This window comes from Cervus elaphus, chromosome 23 (assembly GCF_910594005.1).
Source record: "Cervus elaphus chromosome 23, mCerEla1.1, whole genome shotgun sequence".
Classification (NCBI taxonomy): domain Eukaryota; kingdom Metazoa; phylum Chordata; class Mammalia; order Artiodactyla; family Cervidae; genus Cervus; species Cervus elaphus.
Window position 1 is genome coordinate 68,792,190 of NC_057837.1, and position 22,733 is coordinate 68,814,922.

Consider the following 22,733-nt stretch of genomic DNA (forward strand, 5'->3'; position numbering starts at 1 on the left):
GACACAGAATGTCCTGTGTGTGCGTGGAACTCCCACACGTACACATATTCACGCAGGGTTCTGCAGACCAATCTCTCATGGTGTGTACTTTTCATTCTCCGTGGGCACCAGTCTAGGAGATGACAGGTCTGACTTCCACAGCGGACTCTGCCCCTTGCCAGCTGAGTGGCCTTGGAAGTGCCAGTTTTACTCTTTGACCTTTGATGTCTCCATCTGCCAAGCAGGATAAAAGATGATACATGCAGAGTGCCTGATATGTGGTAGGTGTTTAATAAACTGGGTTTCTAAGAAAGAGAGGTTCACAGTCTGTCCCTCATCCCTGGGCTCCCGCCAGGTAGGAGTACGTCATCAGAAGTGGGCTCGCCGCCTGGAGAGAGCAGAGTCCACTGACCTGATAAGGCCAGCCTCACTCTGCCCCACACAGAGCGGCCTCTGTCCTCTGACCACCTGTAACTGACTAGTTCTAGGACACGTGCTACGTGATCCCATGGCCCCAAGGCTCAGGAGGTCCTCACTGCCTGCCTTGCAGGGGCTGGGGAGAAGCAAGATATTCCCATTTTGCAGATGGGAAAAATAAGGCTCAGAGCAGCTATGTAACTTTTATCTATGCCATTATCTGCTTTCCGTTCTTTCATTTGATGTTTAAATGAGATGCTCCTGAGGCCCAGGCACTGCGTGAGTCTCAGGGCAGGAGGGAGCAGCAGTAAGACAAGATTGTCTGTGTTGTCACGGGCATGTGACCTGTGTAGCCACACAAGTGCTATGCTTGCCTGTCACTCAGTCATGTCCAGCTCTTTGAGATCCTGTGCACTGTAGCCCACGAGGCTCCTCTCTCCATGGAATTCTCCAGGCAAGAACACTGGAGTGGGTTTCCATGCCCTCTTCCAGGGAATCTTCCCAACCCAGAGATCGAACCTGCATCTCTTAAGTCTCCTGCACTGGCAGGACCCCACAGCTAGAAAGGGCCATGCTTGCTTTAATGCTCTATTGCCATCTTAAACTTCTCAAAATTTTTAAACAAGAGGCACTTTATCTTCATTTTGCACTAGACCCTGAAAATTATTAAACTGATGGAATTAAGAGGGTCATGAACCCAAAAAACAGTTCCCAGTAGATGGATGTCTAGAGAAGGGAATCTGGGCAAACCTTGGAGAGGCAGGGGCTGGTGATAATGGTAGGAGAGCCTGATCCAGTCGAGAGCTTTAGTGCTGCCTTCCTAAGGGACTAACGCTGAGACCTGAAGAACGAGTAGAAACTGACCTGGTGAAAAGATGGAAAAACGAGGTGAAAATGCAGCTTAACTGTAAATTGGAGATAGTGATCCTGATTCTACAGGAACGACTGCTACAATGAATTTATCCATTTATTTAGTCAATATATTTCAAGCACCGACTCTGTAGTAAGCACTGTACTGTGTATGGACCGATATATTCCTATGACCCATGTGTCCTCACTAGGAGATGGATGTTAAAACAACCTATTACACAGGCAAATATTTCATCCATCCCGAGGTCCCAAGGGTAGTGGGTGGACCTCGGGAGGAGTTAGCCCATGGCAGGAAGAGGTCAGGAGAGCAATAAAAAGCTTAATTAAAGGGAAACAGCCTTCAGAGAGAGGGAGGCAGCGAGGGAGGACACCTAGACTTATTGACTAGCAACTGTGGGCCTGGTGCTTCCATCACATGTGTCAGTCCACTTTCAGAGCCCTTGAAGGCAAATGCCCCACGTCACAATAGGAAACCAAGTCTCAGACAGGCTAAGTGACCACCCAAATTCACACATGAAGTTAGAACCAAGATACAGACTCCCAGAGCAAACCCTGTTACCTCTACTCATCTCTCCCTGACCAAAAATCTATCCTGGATCATCCAGCTTTTATGTCCTACCTCCTATATCTCACTGATTCGTAGTAGCTGGGTTCACTCTACTAGATTTGGCTTTATGATTCCATCCTAAATCTCTGCAGCTTTCTCTACAGGCCTGCTCCGTCCTTCCCTCTCGGCAGAGAGCCTTTCTCTGGTTGCTTAGGCACAAGGACCAGCTGAAGCTCCCCCAGCTCTCCATCCTCCCCTTTCCAGCTCCCGCCATACTCTCACCAGCACCCCAGAATCCAAACTCTAATTTCCTGGGAACCTGATGGTTCTTGGCCCAGCTGAGATCGAGTGTCCACTCTTAGTTCCAGCAGCTGTGTCCCTGGGCTCCCTGGCACAGCAGTGATACGGCAGCAGGATTCCATCACCACAGGGTGATCCCCTAACTCCTCATCCTGGGATTCTAGCTCCTCAGGGCCTGCGTGCAGACCTCAGTTCAAACCCTAGCCCAGCCACTTGGCAGGAGGACTTGGGCAGATTCCCCAGTCTCTTCAGGAGCCGCCCCGGGAGCACAGACTCACAATCACTCAGAGTGACTGTAGGATGACCTGGGAATCAGAGGGGCTGGGGTGCAGAAGTGCTGAGTACAGAGAGTGAATGAAGGGGTTCATGGCTGAAAATCAGCAGGCATTCACTCATTTATCCACACGTCCCTCCCAAGAGCTGGGCGGTGGCCCCTGTGCCTGCTCTTGATCCTCGCAGTTCCCAGGGATGCCAGGAAGGGCACAGCAAGCAACCTCGGACCTCTGGCTCTGCAACCTGTGTCCACTCAGTAGAGGTGGTTAGCTCACACACGCACACACACACCACACACGCATGCACACACACACAGCACATGTGCAGACTCTGCAGAGGGGATGGGCCTCGACAGATCCTTGGCTCAGACCCCACCCATCCTTGTCCTCTACCCCCAGGGGGACCCACTCTGGCCCTGCCTCCAGAAGTCCCTGCTGGGAAGTAGGTCTGAGCTCCTTTGTCCTCTTCAAGTTTCTGGCCATCTCCTGTTCCCTGAAACACCCCACTCCCGAAGACTGGGAACGGGCTGGAGGGAAAGGCTCGAGAGAGGGCCCGTATGTGCTGGTGAGAATCTGCCCGAGGCAGGTCACTCCACTCACTGCTTTATGTGCATTTTCTCATTCACTCCTCATCTCTCCTCTCCTGCCCCACCAGATTAATATGATTATAGCCATGTTGCAAATGAGGGGCGTGAGGCTCAGAAAGATTACCTGGCCTCCCCGGGGCCACCCAGGTGGGGAAGCCAGAGATTTCAGGCCAGAACTGGCAGTCTGCAGAAAGCGTAGGTTCTCGCCAGTGTGGCAGGCTGAGGAGCCCAGCCCCGTTCCCAGGGAGAAAGAAGCCCCTGGCTGGGTTGAAGGAAGAAGGCTAGCCCCTGCTCCCCTGAGGGCTTTCCAAGGAGGCAAGTGTGGACAAAGTCAGCTGTTTGGGGCCCCGGGAGGCTGGGCTAGCCAAGCTCTTGCACCCCTCCTGGCTGGGGAGGAACAAGGCGTCATTATTAGGAGGCCGACTAGGGTGTGGCGAGGGAGCTCCTCCCCCACCACCCAGAGTGCCTTACGAGGCACAGGCTGGAGCTGGCAGCATGCTGTGGACAGAGGGACCCAGGAAGGGGGCAAGGGGTAAGGCTCGAGCTCCGGCCCCTGTGGATGATGCCTGGAGATTCCATCAGGCCTTTTCTACAGTCTGAGGGTGGGCCAATTGCCTTAAGGGCTCCCCTCACCAACAGACTTTCCTCTAGAAGAGTAAGTGGGTACCAGCAATGGCAGACAAGGTTATGATCACCATAGTGAAGATGGAGAGGAAGATGGTGATGGTCACCACCGAGATCATGAAACCGACACCAGTAACAGCTAACACACCAAGCACCATGGATCCACCAGGCTCTGACTGTTCTAAGCTCCTTATGACACTGCAAGCCTGTGAGACAGGGACAATATTATCACCCTCATTTTACAGCGGGGGAAATTAAGACAGGGAGCAGTTAAGTAACTTGTCCAAAACCACACAGGGAGGACGTGTTAGAACCGGCATTTTGGTTTTGGTGTCTACACTCCTGCCTGCAATATTACCCACATTATATGTAAATATAACACAATGAAAATAGCAATCACTCTTTACTGAGCAGCTACGATGCATGAAGGATTGTGTTAAGCACTTTACATGCACACCCGACTTAATTCTCATGAGACCTTTAACTCCTCAGCGTTATTGTAGTTCCCTTCAGATGATACACAATCTGAAAGCTAGCAGGGGAAGTAACCTCTCTGATATCAGAGGGCCAGCAAGAGCAGAGGTGACCATCAAACCCAGGCAGCCTGACTCTGAGTCCCCCATCTTAACCACAAAGTCATACTGTTTTTCTGTGGTTTTGTACACACGTGCATATACACCCTTCCAGGGTCTGCCCACGCACGCATGTGTATCAGGACATGCTCACCCAACACAGACTCGCATAAAGCATGGCCATCGAAAGCTGGCTGCGTTGTCACCCAGTGAGGGACCCAAACCCTCGGCCCAAAGACTCAAGATGTTTGCTTCAAAAAGCCGTTCCCAAGATGGGAGGCAAGCATGCATTGCGACCAAGCCAGAAAAATGCTGGCGAGTCATGTGAGTCCCGGCTCCCTGGGTTTGGAGCATCTGGAAGAAGCTGGTGGGGGTGAGACTGTTTGCACTTAGGGCTGAAACTCCAGCTTCTTTCCCACAGTAAGTTCACAGCTGTAAATCCCACTTCCCCGGAGCTCCTGCTGGGGTTTGTGCACTCCCTTCCAGGGCCTTCTCTGCCAATCAATTTCCTTGCAAATTGAGCCTGATCCTAGCCAGGGGATGGGACCGGTTAGACCTGCTTGACAGTCTCGCAGCTGCAATGTGGGAGTCTGGACTTGTGGCTGAACCTAACCCTTCTAGATGACTTCTAGGAGCATTTCCTGAGCTCCTGTCTCCTTCCTGAAAGGCCAGGCCCTTTCAGAAAGACACTGCTGGGGAGAGATGGCTCAGATCAGCCCTCTCTCCTAGACTTATATTGTGCAGAGAGATGCTCTCCCCTCCCACCGGCCCAACCATGCTCCCCAGAAACCACAGCAGGCACCATTCACTGCCCCCACCACCCACCAGACATCACTGACAGATCCTCCTGAGCTGAAAGAAGTGGGCAAGATGCTCCCCATTTTGCCAGGAGGCAACTGAGGCTCAGAGAGGTGAGGTGACTTACCTAAGTCCCCACAGCCAGCAAGAGGAGGTCTACCTGCCTCTACAAGCTGAATTCCTTCTAAGTCTCCGCTCCAGCTCCAGCAAAGATGTCAGAAAAAAATCCTAGCACAATCTCTTACTAACTGTGCATCTTTGAACAAGTTGCTTAACCTCTCTGTGGCTCAGGAGCACTTGAAAAACGAGGTGATCTACAGAGGGGCGGACTGTGAGTGACAGAGAACTTCATAGGGAATCACACACCACCAAGTGTGTGAGGCTGAAGAGCCCAGGGCCAGTGCTGGGGTCAGTCTGGCCTAGCACAGGATGCAAAGCGAAGGGTGGAGTAGCAAGCGCTCCCAGGGCTGGGCCCTGAAGGCCAGGCTAAAGAATTTGGAATTTGCCCACTGATGGCAAAGGGGAGCCATCGATGGTTTCTGAGTGGGACTAATTGCCAACATCTCAGAAAAATTAATTTAAAAGCAGTGACACATACACACCACTGTATATAAAATAGATAATTAATAAGGACCTACTGTATAGCACAGGGAACTCAAAACTTTGTAATGACCTATACGGAAATAGAATCTAAAAAACAATGGGTATCTGTATATGTATAACAGGATTTCCCTGGTGGCTTAGCTGGTAAAGAATCTGCCTGCAATGCAGGAGAGTCCCATTCAATTCCTGGGTCAGGAAGTTCCCCTGGAGAAGGGATAGGCTACCCACTCCAGTCTTCTTGAGCTTCCCCAGTGGCTCAGATGGTAAAAAAGAAACCACCCGCAATGCGAGACCTGGGTTCGATCACTGGGTCAAGAAGATCCCTTTGAGAAGGAAATGGCAGCCCACCCCAGTTTTCTTACCTGGAGAATCCCGTGGACAGAGGAGCCTGGCGGGCTACAGTCCACGGGGTCAGACACAACTTAGTGACTAAACCACCACCACTCACTCACTCACCACAACTAGAGAAAACCCACAAGCAGCAACAAAGACCTTGCACAGTCAAATAAATAAATGATTTAAGTTTTAAATAAATAAAGCCAATTTTCCTCATGGGGAAAAATATTTTTGTGACTAGGGATGGCTGACGAATGTTAACTAGACTTAACATTGATGGTTTCACAATATACACAAACGTCAAATCAAATGTCAAATCATCATGTTGTATACGTGAAACTAATACAAAGTTAGATGTCAATTATATCTCAAAAAAAAAAAAATTTTAAGCAATGTCCCCAGTGGAGCAACAAAGGGCTCAAGAGAGGATGCAGAGTGGTCTGGGGTCAGGGGCACTCTCTTCTCAAGAGTCAAGTCTCCACTGGATAAAATCCCCAAAGCACATCTCCATCAGTCCCAAATTCTATCTCATTTTTCATCCAAACCCCAACCTCAGAAGAGTAGAAGAGCTGAAAACAAAGACTCTGGATTTAGACTGCCTGGCTTTGAATCCCAGCACTGCCACTTCCTTGCTGTGCATCCTTGAGCAAGTTGCTTAACCTCTCTGTGATTCCATTTCCTCACCCAGAAAATGGAGACATTCTCTTCCCCTGTTTCATAAGGTTGTCATGAGGGTTACATGAGTGAATGGTTGTAAAACACTTAACAGTGCCAGCAGCATGGATAGTGTCTGTCAAATAAGGACCTTCAAGGCCACGGCCCCTGATCCATCAAAGACAAAAGCAGGATGACTCTGATCTGATGTGTTCTTAGTGATCCCATTCTGGGTCCTAATAATCACCAATCCCATTGCTACCTGCAAGTCATCCTTCTAATAATATGCCCTGGAAGAGTCCCAAGAACCAACTTTAGACCCACAGGTCCTACGAAATGAATCTATCACATATGAACAATTTCATAAGTTTCAACCTAATACTTCTGTTTTTCGAGAGCAGGCCTTTAAGGCATTCCTGGTCTTCTGGTCACTCTTCTCTGTCACTCAAACAGAGAGAGGAAGGTGGGCCACCCCAGAGAACACAAGAGAGTCATTCTTTTTAGAGATCTCAAGCAAAAGAAAGGTCTTCAAGATACATGATGCCTATAATCCAGTCGATGCATAACTTTTCCCACTATGTAAAAATATAAAACCCAGAGAAAGGTCACTCTCTGTTGACCTTGAAGGAGACAGAAGCCGGATGGGCCAACAGGCAGGTAAATATGGGTTCCTTTTAGAGGTCATCTGAACTCCAGGACAGACTCTTCCCCGGGGCCTTTCCACTTCACTTCTGACCTCTGACCTTCCCCAAATTGCCTCAGAATCTTTGCTCAGCATCTTGGACTGCCAAAGCCACAGTTTAGGTGGAACTGAAATCCAGAAACTTGCTCTCTTCTGGAACAAAGACAAACCAACGACTTGTTGATCTTGCCAATAAGACAGTGACATGATCAGAGGTGGGTTTTTGAAAGAAGGCTCTAGTAGTCTTGGAGGAGTAGGGTAGGAGCTGGAAGGGGAGTTTATTTGAAGACTCCAGGAACTGACCAAAAAAGAGTCGAGGATATTCCAGGCTACAGTGTGGTATGGAAGAAGCCAGAAGGGTGCCTCTGAGAGGGCATATAAATGCAGATTTGCCCCCAAGAAATCAGCTTATTTCTCAAGAACTGAACCAACAAGGACTTGGTGGAGTTGCCTTGGCTACATGGTATTAATGGGTACCCTGAGACACTTTCTGTCCCAGCTCTGATTGGAGACAGGAGGCCCCCGACTCTGTTTACCCAGCTGTGAGATGGGCTGAATGGCTGTTCCCTTCCAGTATGAGGCAGAGAGCCAAACGTCCTGTGAAGAATGCAAAGTGGCAGGGAGCAGGGGTGGGAGGGTGGAGAAACTGCTCACAGATGCTTGTAGATTTCCCAGCCCAGAAGAAATGTCCTCCAGTAACCGCAGCAGCCTCATCTCTGGTCTGCTTTTAGAGAGCTTCTTCCTGCATCAATGAAACAGAAAGCAGGGGCTTGGGGAAGGTTGGTTTTGACTGGAGAACACTGCATGCAATCCTTTCTGGATGTTTACCAACTATGTTTACCAAGCAGCCTGCTCTCCAAAACCTAGCAATCGCTTAAAACAAGAGAGCTGTTGATTTGTGGCGTGTTTTCTTTTCTTTCTTTTTTTTTTTTTTAAGTCATCACAAATGTTGGATTTAGAGACATTATTTCTTTTTAAAAATAACTTGTCAAGGGGACAAAGTATTTAGGAGGCTTTCTTCTCAGCTCAGAAAGCAATGGGGAGGAAGAGCCTGTTTTTGTTTTTGTTTTTGTTTTCTGCATGAGATTAGAGTGAGGGACAGGATAAACTGGGGGAGGGAGGGCAGTCAGAAAGGGGTGAGAGACTGGCTACCTCGATGCCCTTAGCATCCGAACAAGAGCCTTCTCTGATTCCCCACCCCACCTTTTTCTCTTCAAAGACCCACCAAGCATCTAGGGGAAGCAAGGAGATTAAGCTCTGCTCTGGCTCCCTTCCCAACTGCTCCTCTGTCTCCTCTGTCCCACCCTGGGGCTCCCCACTCTGCCTCTCCCATCAGAGGTCAGATTTCCTCCTGACAAACCCCAAAGTGTGTCCCAAAGGGCACCAATGATATACATAAGAATTTGGAGCATGATATACAAACAACCTTTGAAAAAATTTTTCAGTAGTATGTATTTTAAGGAGTACGGAAAAACTAAATACAAGATAGATATTTGATAGACAGGTAGACAATTGATAGATGAATAGATATATAGATTAGATGAATAGATAGATGCTTAATGAATGAATAGATAAATAGATTAGATGGATAGATAGATTAGATAGGTGGATAGATATTGATAAATGATAGATAATACACAGAATAAATGGAAAGATAGATAATTGATAGATGATTGGCAGATTAATAGAGACATAGATTGGATGGATAAATAGATACTGATAAATGAATAGACATATAGATTGGATGGATGAATAAATAGACAGATTTGTTGTTGTTCAGTTGCTAAGTCATGTCTGACTCTTTGCGACCACATGGACTACAGCCTGCCAAGCTTCCTTGTCCTTCACCATCTCCCAGAGTTTGCTCAAGCTCATGTCCACTGACCTGGTGATGCCATCCAGCTATCATTAGATGCATGCCAAGTTACCTCAGTTGTGTCTGATTCTTTGAGACCCTACGGACTGTAGCCCATCAGGCTCCCCTGTCAATGGGCTTTTTCAGGCAAGAATACTAGAGTGGGTTGCCATGCCCTCCTCCAGGAGATCGTCCCAACCCAGGGATTGAACCTGTGTCTCTTATGTCTCCTGGATTGGCAGGTGGGTTCTTTACCACTACTGTCACATGGGATGCCCCAGATAAAGATAAATAATTGACAGATAGGTGTACATAGATGAAAGGATACATAAATTGAATAAATGGAAAGATAGATAATAGATAGGTAGGTAAGTAGATAGATAGAGATAATAGATAGATAGACAGAGGTAAATATGCATGGGACCTCAAACTCATGCATTCACAGCTACTACCCCCTTGCCTCTTTAAACACATTTTACTCAACACACATTCATTCAACCCATTATTGGGTTATTGAGGTGCTACAGTGCCAGGCACCACTCATGATGCTGAGGAACATCAGTGAACAAAATGGCCATCAAGCAGTGACCTCAAGGAACTTATTTGCTGGCAGGAAAATGCAGAAAATAAGCAATAAATGAAGAGGTAACCCAGAGTACTAAAATGATTAGTGCTATGGCGAGAAAGGAAACAAAAAAAGGAAATGGTAAAGCAGAATAAGGCAGGTCAGGAATGTTCAGGGAGGCGGTAGGGAGCAAGTTATTAGATCAAGTAGAGAGGTTAGGATAGGCCTGATCAAGGAAGTGAAATTGGAGCAAGGACTTGAAGGAGAAGAGGGAGTTTGCCATAGTTTTGTCTAAGGGAAGGCAGAGGAAACAGCTCAAGCCAAAGCCCTAAGCTAGGAGTGTAACTAGCAGGTTCCAGAATCATCAGACAATCAGTGTGGCAGAACAGTGAGCAAGGTGAGAAAATAGAAGAGAAAATCAGCAAAGAGACAGAGATCCTCACTATGGAAAACAGTGTGGAGATTTCTTAAAAAACTGGAAATAGAACTGCCATATGACCCAGCAATACCACTCTTGGGTATACACACAGAGGAAACCAGATCTGAAAGAGACATGTGCACCCCAATGTTCATCGCAGCACTATTTATAATAGCCAGGACATGGAAGCAACCTAGATGCCCATCAGCAGACGAATGGATAAGGAAGCTGTGGTACATATACACCATGGAATATTACTCAGCCATTAAAAAGAATTCATTTGAATCAGTTCTAATGAGATGGATGAAACTGGAGCCCATTATACAGAGTGAAGTAAGCCAGAAAGATAAAGATCATTACAGCATACTAACACATATATATGGAATTTAGAAAGATGGTCATGATAACCCTATATGCAAAACAGAAAAAGAGACACAGATGTACAGAACAGACTTTTGGACTCTGTGGGAGAAGGTGAGGGTGGGATGTTTCGAGAGAACAGCATATATATTATCTATGGTGAAACAGACCACCGGCCCAGGTGGGATGCATGAGACAGGTGCTCGGGCCTGGTGCACTGGGAGGACCCAGGGGAATCGGGTGGGGGGGGGGGGGGGGGGGGGGGGATCGGGATGGGGAATACATGTAACTCCATGGCTGATTCATGTCAATGTATGACACAACCCAAAAAAAAAAAAGTCTACAAAAAAAAAAAAAAGAGAGAGACAGAGATCCTGATCTTTTATTTTAAAATTAAGACTAAAAGAGATTTAGACCTAGAATGTTCTTCCCATATCCATTTGACTTGGATAACTCCTATTCACACTTCAGATCTTCACACAAACATCACTTTTTCCAGGAAGCCCTCCCTGACCACTCTTTCCCCAGTCTGCGTCAGCTTCTTTGTTATACATAGGCTTTCAGAGGACTTGATTTCATTCCTCCATAGCAGTTATCTCCTTTTGAAATCATACCCTGGATAGTTTAGCATCTAACCGTTCTCTCTCACTCTCCTTGTTGCCCTTTAGTTGCTAAGTCATGTCTGACTCTTCTGTGACCCCATGAACTGTAGCCCACCAGACTTCTCTGTCCATTGTATTTCCCAGAATACTAGAGAGTGTTACCATTTCCTCCTCCTGTGGATCTTCTCCACCCAGGGATCGAACTGCGTCTCCTATGTTGGCAAGTGGATTCTTTACCACTGAGCCACCTGGGAAGCCCTCTCTCTCTCCTACTAGACTGTAAACCCCATGCAGACTTGTTTGCAGGGAGTATTTCTGGCCTTGCCCGTTGTCATATGGTCTGACAGAGGGAAGACACAGTGCCTAGGACGGTGTCTGGCATAGAGAAGACACACAACAGATATTTGCTCAATAGTTGAATGAAAGCTTTGAGGTGGCAGGATTGGAGGCAGAATATTCACTGAACACAGGGTTACTCAGCATAGCTCAGTGTCATTCAGCAGGCTCCTGGGGCCCAAAATTTAGTCAACCCCAGAAGCTGGAGTCCCTGCTGCAGTGAACCTGGGTCAGTCCAGGACCTCCAGCCCTCTTTAGCACCCACCAGCTCTCCAAGGCCCTCTAGGATCACTTCTCTCTTCAATGGAGAATCTTGGGCTCAGATATTCACAAACAGCCTCCCTGCACTCGCAGTAGCAGCAGTGTTCAAATGCTTCTTTTCGCTGCTCACAGAAGACTCCTCGGAGTGTTGGGACCGACCTTGGCACATCGGCTGGGATGCCTGGGGAGGCGGGGAGAGGCCCGTGTGCTCCAACACGTATATGGCCGCCCTCATGGAGCAGGTCCAGGAGCACACAGCCCTGGATCTGACAGGTACCACGCAGCGGCTGCTTGATTTACAGCGGCTTGGAGGGAGAGGTTTCGTCTCCCGCTTTGAAAGCTTGAGTGCTTCGTATAAATATTTATGGGAGTCTGGGCCTCCATTAACCCCAGCAGAGCCACATTTCACTTGTGACGTGGTGCTCGTGTGTGAATGCATGTGAAGGCCACTGCTCAGTACCCAACGTGTGCATTTGTGTATGTGACTCACACGTGTCTTGTGTGAGTCTATATACACATGCAATCAGTTGTGTTTCAATGCAAGTGTAAATCCACACAGGCATGTGTATAATGTTGCACGTTCCATGCACACTGCATAAGTGGGTGTGTGTGGGCATTGGGACAGGCACACACATGGGCATGGATATATACTTGTGGGTCCATGTGCAATGTACCTGCATGTGCATACATGCAAGTGAATGTGCAGCAAATAAGCACACATGGATTCTGCATTTAAATGTGTGTGCAGCTATGTGCCTGCCTCTGTGCATGTAAGTGTGGATTACACACACGTTTCTGCAGGTGCCTGCGTGAGACTGTAGGCACACCTCGGTGAGGGTCCAAAGCTCCCATATCAGGCTGGAAACAGCTCTGGTTCATCTATGAACAATTCCATCAAAATTGCCTCACCTAGAGGCTGCTTCCTCTAGAAACACGTGCCCTGATCATTATGAAATATTTTTTGGAAAGTTCCATTGAGAACAGATAAAGGTGAGAGGACTCTAATTACAAAAAGCACCAGTGTCCCAGGCCTAACAATGCCCAGGTGGGCCTCCCCGCAACACACACACACACCCCAAACACACAAGCACCGTGACTTGCTGGCTCCTCCATGAGACTGAAATGGGCAGCAGACCTGCCGTGTCCCTCCCACCCTCTTGCAGTATTAATCCTGCTGCGTTTCCAAGGTGCCGTTCCCCATCCCTGTGCCTAGGCAGGGAGCCCTGTGGCTGGAGAGCATCACGTATACCCCCAAGAAAGTGACTGCCCTCTACAAAGAGAACTAGAAAGGAAACTGTCCCCCACAAAGGCTATTTCCCACCAGTCCATGCTTTCCCCTAAGCTCTACCCTGCTCCCCAGTGTTTCAGATAAGGCATAGTGTACTTCTGGAGTTTGGTGGCAAAAAGATGAATTTTGGCATCAGATAGGTGGGGATTCAAGTCCTAGATCCTGCATTGGATGACCCTGGGTAAGAGATGACTGCTCTGGGCCTATTTTTCCATCCCTGACTGGTGTGGATACTAGCAGTCCACACTCAGAGAGTCAAGTGAAATGTCATGATGGGATATACCTCGTCAACTGGTCAGGCCTTACATGTGCTACGATCGGCTTGCCCCTGGTCCCTGGAAAAGGACTAGGGTGTGCCAGGCTCAGATTCCCAGGACATGAAGGAGGGCAAGATGCCAAGTCCTGCATCAGGAAGCCCTTTACTGTCCCTGGACCAGGCCGGGTCCATGGCCTCTCCTCAGAAGAACAGAGATGCATGTAACCCCGGCAGGGTCAGAGCAGTGAAAGTGGCAGATCAGAAGAAACTAGGGGACTTGCGAGTAACCTCAGGACAACCTCGGTTCCTGATTCCTGTTGGAGTCACAAGCCAGGCTCAATGTCCACCTACCCTCACCAGCTCCAAAATGGACACCGTCTAGCTTCCCATCCTTGTCTAATTACTGTAGAAAATGCAAGCCCTGATAAAGGGCCCCGAGCTCCAAAATATGAAAGCACAACAATATAAATACTGAGTTTGTGGACTTCAGCTCTCTCTTCTCACAGCAACTGGCTTCTTCCAAAAGTTGCAGGCCTCCTCCCCCTGCCCCTGCGGTGGCCCCTCCAGTCTAAAGGATATCATCCTTTATTTATTTATTTTTTTTTTTTTTGATACCAACAAAAAGGAATGTGTAATGAGCGGCTGCTATTTCACATGAAAGTAACTTCACAGACAAAGAATGCAGAGAGGCAGCTAAAACTGAGTCTGCTTCAGAACAAATCCTTATTAATAATGTAGCTGCTTTTCCAAATTGGAGTGGCAACTTCTCTCGTATATTTAATTCCCTCCAAGTGAGAACAGTGAGCTCTGATTTTCTTATCTAAATGCATCTTTTAAGCTAATACGTGGAGGACAAGGGGTAAGGGTACAAGATATTAAGAACACATGTAAGGCACGGAAATGCATGTACTACACGGTGAAGGCCTGCAGGGACCAGAGAATGGGGGTTCCCCGGGTGAAAGGGGTGCTCTCCAGGGTCTGAGCACCTTGCTCCCAGGGGCAGGAATTGGAGAAAGGATGAAATTCCAGGAGCGGTAGCATCTGCCTTCCCCAACAGGAGGCTAGTCCTCTGAGTCTGTAAGTACCAGCTGCTTCCAAGAACGGGGTACACCCTGAACGCAGGACTCTCCCTTCACTGCAAGCTGGCACATCTCCCCCAAGTATTGTGCTGGGCATAAACTCGGGAGCAGCTTGTCTACCCAGGCTGAATTCTTCCAAGAGAGCTGCCGCCTGCTGCAAAAAAACACTGTGATTTTTTTTTTTAAACGCGATGCGCCATGTGAGGACTTTTATTTTGGTGGGGGGAGGAGGAGCAGCACAAACCTCTAATCCTCCCTTCCTTACATAACAAATCCAAACACTGCTATCTCAGGGCTGCGAGGCCAGGCCAGCGGACAGCGGGCTGCAGAGGGAAGGGTTACGCAAGATGCCAGTTCTGGGTTTTCCTTTCCGAAAACAGAAGGGCTCAGAAGCGGGTTTTGCATCTGAAAGCCTGCAAGGGAACTAGTCAAATCTCTCAACCCAGCTGTTTTCTCGGGGGCCAGAGAGAAAGAACTTGAGGAGTGGGCTTGAGTGGCTGTGGATTTTGCAGGGTGTGGCAGAAGCCGCCTCTCTAGGTCACAGAAAAAAAAAAAGCAAAATGACCATGCTGGGGGACCTGGTGTGGTTCTTGGCAGCTGGCATTGGGAGGCCCCCCAGGGTAGGGCACAGCCAGAGTGGGTGGGGAACAGCTGGGCACCTCTGACAGGGAAGGGGGTTGTCCTGGCACAGTAATGCCCAGAGACCCTGGACTGACTGGAGGAAGCCTGGCTGTGCTGCAAAGAAGGGTCTGGGCTTAGGGTCCAGCCCCAGCTCCCCAGGGACCCCCTTTCACCACCACCACCACCACCAGCGGGCACCTCGCTCTAGATCCATCTTCAGCCACCAGCCCAGCCTCTGGGAAAGATGGGGAGGGGAAGGGCCGGGTAGCGGGATCAGGCAGGCGGGAGCCAGAGCAGCTGGCCGGCGCTCCAGGCGCTGTGCGGAGGCTTCGCGGATGCCAGGCTCTGGCCTCCACTCCTCCCCGCACTTACCGGGCACCTCGGAGCCCGCTCCTAACGCTCTTCTCTGCCAGGCTGCGTCGGGATAAAAGGCAGGGGGAGCGGCGGGAGAAAGAAAAGGAGCGGGGAGAGGAAACGGAGAGAGAAAGTTTTCTGAGATGATGATTTCCGCAGGAAGGGCTGAGGAAAGGAACATGGCAAAGAAAGTCAGGACGCAGGAGGCTGTCGGGGAGAGCCGGTGCGGGGAGGACCCCCGGAAGCCGCCGGGCGCCTGCCCCGATCGGCCTCTCGGAAGGTGGCGGCGGCGGCTGGTCCAACCAGCACAGCCTCCCGCGAACCCGCGAGATTCGGGGGTCGCAAGAGGGGACCTGCACGCCCGACGCGCCCGACCCGCCCGGGGCCTCCCCCAGCCCGGGGCGCGGGCTGCAGCGGAGCCACAGTCGCGGGGCCCCCGTGTCTGTCTCGGCGCGTGTCCCCAAAGGCTGGCGCCAGCTGTCTGCGTGGAACCCGTGCTGGCGTGGAGGACTCCCGGCGTGGGGAAGATTTTTTTTTCCCCCTCCCGGGTCTCGGAGGGTCGCGAGGAGCCCGCGGGCGGCGGGGAGTGGTGGGAACCGCAAGGAGCCGCCGGGGAGGGACGTCGGGAACCGGTCGTTTTCCCCGAGCATCTGGGCGCAGGGTCTGCGTCGAGGCGGCTGGCCGGGACTTGCCTGCTAGACGAGCCCGTCCTGGAGGCTCCCGAGGTCCCGGGCTCCTCCGGCGCGCTGCCCGCGCTGCCGGGCTTTAGCCTGCGTGCGCCCGTGCGGGCAGGTGCTCCAATGACGGGGCGCAGGGAGTTATGTCTGCGATGGCATCAGTGTGGATGCGAGATGGGGATGTCTGTGTATCTGTGTGTCAATGTGTCACTAGGACTGTGTCGTGGGACTGTCAGCTTCTCAGAGACGCACTTGGCCACTCTACACCGGCCTGAGCCACCGCGTTGTTCTGGAGGCACTGTGATGACATCGGTCGCTGGGTTGTGTCTCTGTGCTCTGGGGAAAGAAAACCGGTGCTTTGGAGTTTGCGACCCTCCCCAGGCCCCGAGGCTTTTCTGGCAGAGTCCAGGTGACTCTGGAGGTGGAGGGTGCCAGTTCTGCTTGGGAGGATTCCAAAGAGAGTCGAGTCTCCACCCACGGAGTCCTGAGGATCCCCCCTGGTCCCATAGGGATGCCCTTGCTGGTTTCTTCCAGAACTCCACCTGCCAGACCTTTCTTTGCCCTAAAGGGGATACGCTTGTCCAAGTGGGGCACACTGTTATTCTATGTATGTGCACTTGTGCACGCAGTTACCCAACTAATCATAGCCCCTTGCTCCTTCTGCTGAGCGCACACAGGCAGTCACCCCACTGCCAGACTTCCATTCTCCCCTCAGCCAAAGCCTTCCCTGCCATATAACTCTTTGGGTTGGTGAAATGAACTGGGCCTTAGAATTAATTTGAGCCAGCATCTTCGACTTCTCTCCTACTAAACAACACCACAGCACTGCTAAATGTAAATTACTGCTGGCATTTCTATCCTTACTATAGGGATTTTCCCCTTTCTTATACCCTGGCCACCAATCCCAGGTCTCCAAGGACTAGGCCAAAACCTATTCCCTGGTAGTTTCACCCTCCCCTTTCCTCTCCTTGGCTCTTTCCAGCTCTAGTCCCTGGCTGGGGTTCTACCTTCTGGGATTCCTGCATCTCCCCCATTCAAGTACTGAAGCTCCACCTTAGGACCCAAGACTGGAAGGCTGAGTCTCCCGAATTGCAGATACTGTGTCTAAGGAGATCAGAAATCCCTTGGAATCTGCTGTTGCCAAAGCAGCAGAGAATTCTTCTGGAGGTGGTGGGAGGGTGGTGGTTCCTACCCAGAATTATAGATGGGGTTCTAAGAGGGCTGAGAGGGGCTTGGGACAACCTAGGCAGGTGACCTTGCCTTCTCTAAGAGTCTGGATAAGGACAGGTTCCGGGACCACCTCCCAGTCATGGACTTATGGTCAGAGCTGCTGGCCTAGAATGGCCCCAACCCCTGGTTTAGGGAGTCATTGAAATTCTGGTTCGATCCTTCTGGGGGCTGACCACTCCAGGCCCAAGTGGCAGCAAACAGGTTTGCTGTCTGAAAGGTCTTCCACCCCAAGACCTCGTATTAGATGCCACTTGCTTCCACAGGCCCTGCGGGGAGAAGGGGCTGGGCCTCCACTCAGAGCAGGCATTCCAGGGCAATTCTGGTTGCTCCCAGCAGATGCACCAGGCTGGACACGGCAGGGCCGGTGAGCCTGACTGCCAGAAATACCCTGTTTCCCCATCAGGGTGACAACTCCCAGCTTCCTGGTTTTGGCCAACCTCAGAGCCAGCAGGCTAGCAAACCAATCGTGGTGCCCAAGTCTGAAAGCTCCACCAAAGTGGAATGTGCCCCCTCTCTGCTCACGAACACCGGCTCCTGACCGGTGTCTGTACCTAGGGTGAGAAGCAGAAAACACATTTAAGGCTCAGATACACACACACTCACCACACACTCAACGGAGAGGCCTGCCCAGACTTGGGCTATTTCTCCACCAGCCACGGGAGGGGTGAGAGTACCCTCAAATTGGGCTGACTCTTGAAGAGGCAAGAGAAGAAAAGTCAGGCGAACGCAGAATCCTCTAAATAAACACCATTTCCATGGTTTTAATAAGCAAAATAGGAAACCATTTTAATAACCAAAAAACAGAAACCAGTCTGAATAAAACTACAATAGACTAGGTTTTAATATTTTCATATCATAAGCAGGGTTTGAAATTGATCCCTTATTGTACATGAAATAAAAACAATTTCTGTTGTGGCAAATTTGATTTCAACACAGTTGAATCTGTAAAAACCGAAGCTCGTTTCCAATGCAGGACAAATATCCACAATATTTAAAACTGCAAGCACCATGCGGTTTATACAATCTTGTTATCACTGTTAATTTATCAACTAATACAAACTCAAAAATGCATCCGGCCAGCAGCGCCAGCAATTTCAAATGAGAACTAAAAAATACGCTTTCATTTTGGTATTTTTGTCAGTGCAACTTAAATCCTCTTACTGACCTGCAGGGGAGAAAAAAAGTAATAATAAAGAAAAACACCCAGATCTTCCCTATAACTACTATACAACTGAAGGGGTGGGGGAGGGGGTAACACCACCAATAACTCGCCCGCCATCTCAAAAGCAGGGAAAGAAAACACACATAACATATAGCTCTACAGAACGCACTTGAAAGTTGCAAAATGTCTTGCCAATGTTGGGGTTTCTGGTATTTTCTGAGTGTGGTGGTTGGTTCAACATAAGTTGGGCGGTTGGGGCTGGTGAAGCCGACAGCCCTAGGAGCTCTTTGGCCCCAGCAATTAGTGCCAGCGCCAGCCTGGAGGGTTTCGTGGGGACCCTGGGAGTGATTCTGGTTGTAATAAAAAGCAAACAAGACCTGTTTTCCTTTCTTTTCTTGTTAGGGGTGTCAATTGAGCCCTAAAACCAGCTGACAGGAGGGCCTGGGTGTGAAACTCTGCACACGCTGGTACTCAGCAGTTGCCCTGCCCTGGTACTCAGGAGCTGGGACCCCAGTCCTCTTTCTCCCACCAAAAACAAAATTGAAAACTAAAACAAACGATGAGGAAGAGAGGACTAAAGGGGGTGGGGGAGAGGGAGAAAACATGCAACTTCCAGGGGTGCCCCAAGACAAAGTTGTTTTCTGATGCAAATACCCAGAACTTGTTTTTTTTTTTTTTTTACTTACAAAAGAAAAAAAAAGCCATAATAATAAACCCAAACAAAGACACTCCACTTGCTGCCGCGTTCTCTAAGCGATTTGGCGGGGCGGGTATTTACAAGCCGACAGCCGATAGACTGCAACCGGACAAGCGGCCGCCCGCCGGAGTTTCCGAACTGCGATCCTTCTCACCCAAAGAAAACAAGGGGGTTATGATCCATGATCAACAACATGCTAAAGTTAAACAAGAAAAATGGTACAAAATAGAAATTATTACCATACATGTCCAGCATGCAGGATTAATATTTTTAATGCAGATTTTCGTATTTTTTTTCTATATAATCGAGCAGGCAATAAAATTGATGAGATTTGCGCGCAGAACGTCCTAACTGAGGCCCGCGTCTCGGGGCTGAAAGCCAGTGTTCTCCGGACCCTGGAAAAGACAGGTCCGCCTCTGTCCTTCCTTCGCTCAGCCTCGCCTCGCGCCTGCCGGAACGGGCCGCCAGGGTCCCTTCTCCTTTCCTCTCCTCGCTGCTCTGTTGCTGGGCTGGATTACGCTCCGGACTGCGAGGCAGCTGCCCCGGCTTAACGCGCAAAAGTTCAGGAAGCCAGGAGTCTCCAGACGGCCTTGGCGACTCCTCGCGACTATGCCTTGCCGCCCTCCAGCCTGGAGAAAAGTTGCTCTGGGACTTCCCACCCCCCCCTCGCCTCTCTCTGGCTCTGCTCGAGTCTAGGAGGCGGCGCTGGCGCGCGCCGCGCTCGCCTTGGCCAAGGTCCCCTGCCTGCCCGCGCGCCCTCCCGTCGCCCGCGTCCCGCGCGCCCTTCCTCCCTCCAGTCGAACAGGTCAAGGCTGGGGCCGTGGCAGGGACAGGGTCCGGGGGAGTCCGGGGCTTGGGATACGGGACGGGGGAGTCCGGGCCGGGGCAAGGGCGGGGGCCGGGAGCGGCCACGACTCACAGAAAGAACTCGGGAGAGGAGGGGCTGTCGCTGGTGGAGCCCGCCTCCCTGAAGCCGGAGTTGGCGAGTTTCTCGCACTTGACCTTGTAGGCGTCTCTTTCGCGGGCCAGCCGGGACACCTCCTGCTTAAGCTGCTCCACCTGCTGAATGAGCTGCGTCTTCTCATTCTCCAGGTGGTGTTTCTGCTGGACGCGTTTATACCTGCACGACTGGGCGTAGCCCCGGTTCTTCAGGGTCCGCCGCTTCTGCTTCAGGCGGATCACCTCGTCCTTGGTGAAGCCCCGCAGGTGGCGGTTCAGCTCGCGCACGGACATGGACACGAGCTGGTCGTCGGAGAAGCGGTCCTCCACGCTGCCGCTACCACCAGCCGCCGTCGCCGCGGCCGCCGCGTGCGGGCCAGGCCCGGGGTGGCTGGTGGGCAGCTGCTGCGCGGGACTGGCCGCGCTGGACGGCGGCGGCGACGCTTGGTGGTGGTGGTGATGATGCGGGTGCGCGTGCGGGCCCAGCTCTTCGTGAGCCACTCCGGGGCCGGGGTACGCGTGGTGCGGATGTGGATGGTGGTGGTGATGGTGATGGTGCGCGCCGCGGAAGCCGTCGAAGCTCTGCAACGGCTGGGGCACCGGGTGCGAGCCTATGAGCGCCTCCACCGCGTCCTCGGGCGTCAGGTTGAGCGCCTCGGGGTTCATCTGCTGGTAGTTGCTCGCCATCCAGTACAGGTCCTCCAGGTGAGTCTTCTGTTCGGTGGGGCTGAAGCTGGGAGACGAGGGCACCGAGCTGCACGGCGTGCTGAGCGGCGTGGACGACACCGAGCCAGCTGGCTGCAGGCGCGTGCAGGGCCGGCCCGGGCGCTCCGCGCGCCCCAGCGGCTCCTTCTTTACGTCGAACTTGAGCAGGTCGAAGTCGTTCACGTACTCCATGGCCAGCGGGCTGGTGGGCAGCTCGGGCCCCATGCTCAGCTCCGCGGCCATCGCTGACGCGAGGCGCAGCCGCCGCCGCCGCCCGGGAAACTTTGCTGCCGGCCGGGACGCGCCGAGCCGGGAGCGGGGGCGAAGAGCGGCGAGCCCGGGAGGCGAGGAGCCGAGGGCGCAGCGGGCCGGGGCCGCCGGCCAAGCCTTTGTCTGGGGACGCGGCGGCGCGCCGGAGAGTCCCAAGCCTGCCTGCGCCGCCCCAGAGCTCGGGGCTGTGGCCGCGCCGGGGCCGGGCCGGGCCGGGAGTGGGTGGAGAAGCGAGCGGGGCGCGCGGCCGGGCGGAGGGGAGGCGCCGGGCAAGCGCCCGCCGCTCGCTCTCTAGCTCTCTTGCTCTGGGGCTCTCTGGATCGCAGCCGCTCGCAGCCCGGCGGTGCAGCTGTGCGGGATCCGGCGCCGCTGCTGCCTTTTATCGCCTCCCTGATGTCACCGGGGCGCGGGGGCCCGGGCAGCCCGGCGCGCTGGCCAATGGCTGCACGAGCCCCGCGGCCGGGCGGCGCAGGGCGGGGCGCGCCTGACAGCTCCTCCGCCCCCCGAGTCAGCTGACTGGCGGCGCGAGCAGCCGGAGAGCCGCCGAGGCCTGGCGGAGGGCTGAAGCCGAGAGGGACCGCCGGCCCGGGCCCAGCCCCCACCCCACCCCCTCGGTGTCCCGGCCCCCGCCCGCTCGCCTTCCGTGCGCGCCCCCTCCGCGCCCCAAGCCGGGCCGCCGCCTCCACCCCTTCCTTCGCGAGCTCTCCTCCCTCTTTACCCTTGGTTCCCCCAACCCGTGTCCCCCAAGCCCCAGAGGTTCAGAATGAGCGCCGGGACGACACCTCTCGAGTCCATTGTTCCCAAGCGTCCCCTGCTCGGTGGGAGATGCTCCGTGTGCCGCGCGGCCGCGTGTGTGCAGTGCGTGGCTGTGTTTCTGCAGGTCTGCGCATATTTGTGTGTTGGGGGGCGGGGTCGGGACTCCAAGAGTTGTGTTCAAATCCAACTCAGTCTCAGGGGACCCTCCTCGAGGCCAAGCGGGAGCCGTCCCCCTCCTGGCGGGTGCGGCGGCCGAGTCCCGAGATCGGCCTCGGTTCCCCGCACACCCCACCCACAAATGCACGAGATGAAGGGAGCAGGAGAAGAACTGGTCCAAAGGTTCCGAAGCCCTCTCCCCAGCCAAACGCGGAGAATCCACTGAGTTCTCCGTGGCTGGGCACTGAGGCCAGTGCAGGACGGTGCTCCGGGTGGCTCCCGGCTGCTGGGAAACCGGCCCTGTTTTTGTTTGAACGTTTTGTAACGATTAAGCAGATCCCGGCGTCAGCCGGAGGAGAGGCTCAAACAGGCATAAAGTGCGACTCCAAGTGGCCACTGTGCGCAAAGACGCGCCGAATCGCGGGGCCCGCAGCGGAAAGGCTCGGCTGACCACTCGGACCCAGCTGGGTCTTCCCAACCCGCCCAACCCAAAGCGGCCCGGAACGTAGTCTGTGTGCAACGGAGCCCAAGACAGTTTCTTCTAGAGCCACGCACAGGTTCTCAGTTCGGTCCTCAGACTCAGCCCCGAGTTCCGCGCTGATTTCACTCCATGAAACTCCGCGCTCTGGCTCCGGGGGTCGGGGGTCGGAGGAGCAGGGAGGGATGCCTGGAGGCGGCTCCTTGCAAGGGAAGGTCCTAGGCCGAATTCGACGGATGACCGAAAGCGGAAACGCCACTGCGAGGGGCCCCAGGGTTGTCCGATGAGAAACCAACCCCGAGCGCAGACGGAGACCCCTGAGCGCACAGCACTGAAGCATCCATACCGTGCCTGGGCGCTGCGCACCTTCTCTGTCGGGTACAGGGTGGCCCGAAATATGAGCTCTGGAGACCCCGGCCCCGGCGCA

General features: G+C 52.5%; 1 protein-coding gene across 1 annotated transcript; it reads right to left on the reverse strand.

The window, feature by feature from the left end:
* Positions 1 to 17,875: 17,875 nt before the first annotated feature.
* MAFB (MAF bZIP transcription factor B) lies at positions 17,876 to 20,890 on the reverse strand. Its single transcript, XM_043883913.1, has one exon. It carries the CDS (start codon positions 20,887 to 20,889, stop codon positions 19,918 to 19,920), a length of 972 nt encoding a protein of 323 aa, XP_043739848.1. The 5' UTR covers position 20,890; the 3' UTR covers positions 17,876 to 19,917.
* Positions 20,891 to 22,733: the final 1,843 nt, after the last annotated feature.

Bases quoted from the DNA above. Each gene is read 5' to 3' on its own strand.
- MAFB (XM_043883913.1), bottom strand. From the start codon at position 20,889: ATGGCCGCGGAGCTGAGCATGGGGCCCGAGCTGCCCACCAGCCCGCTG.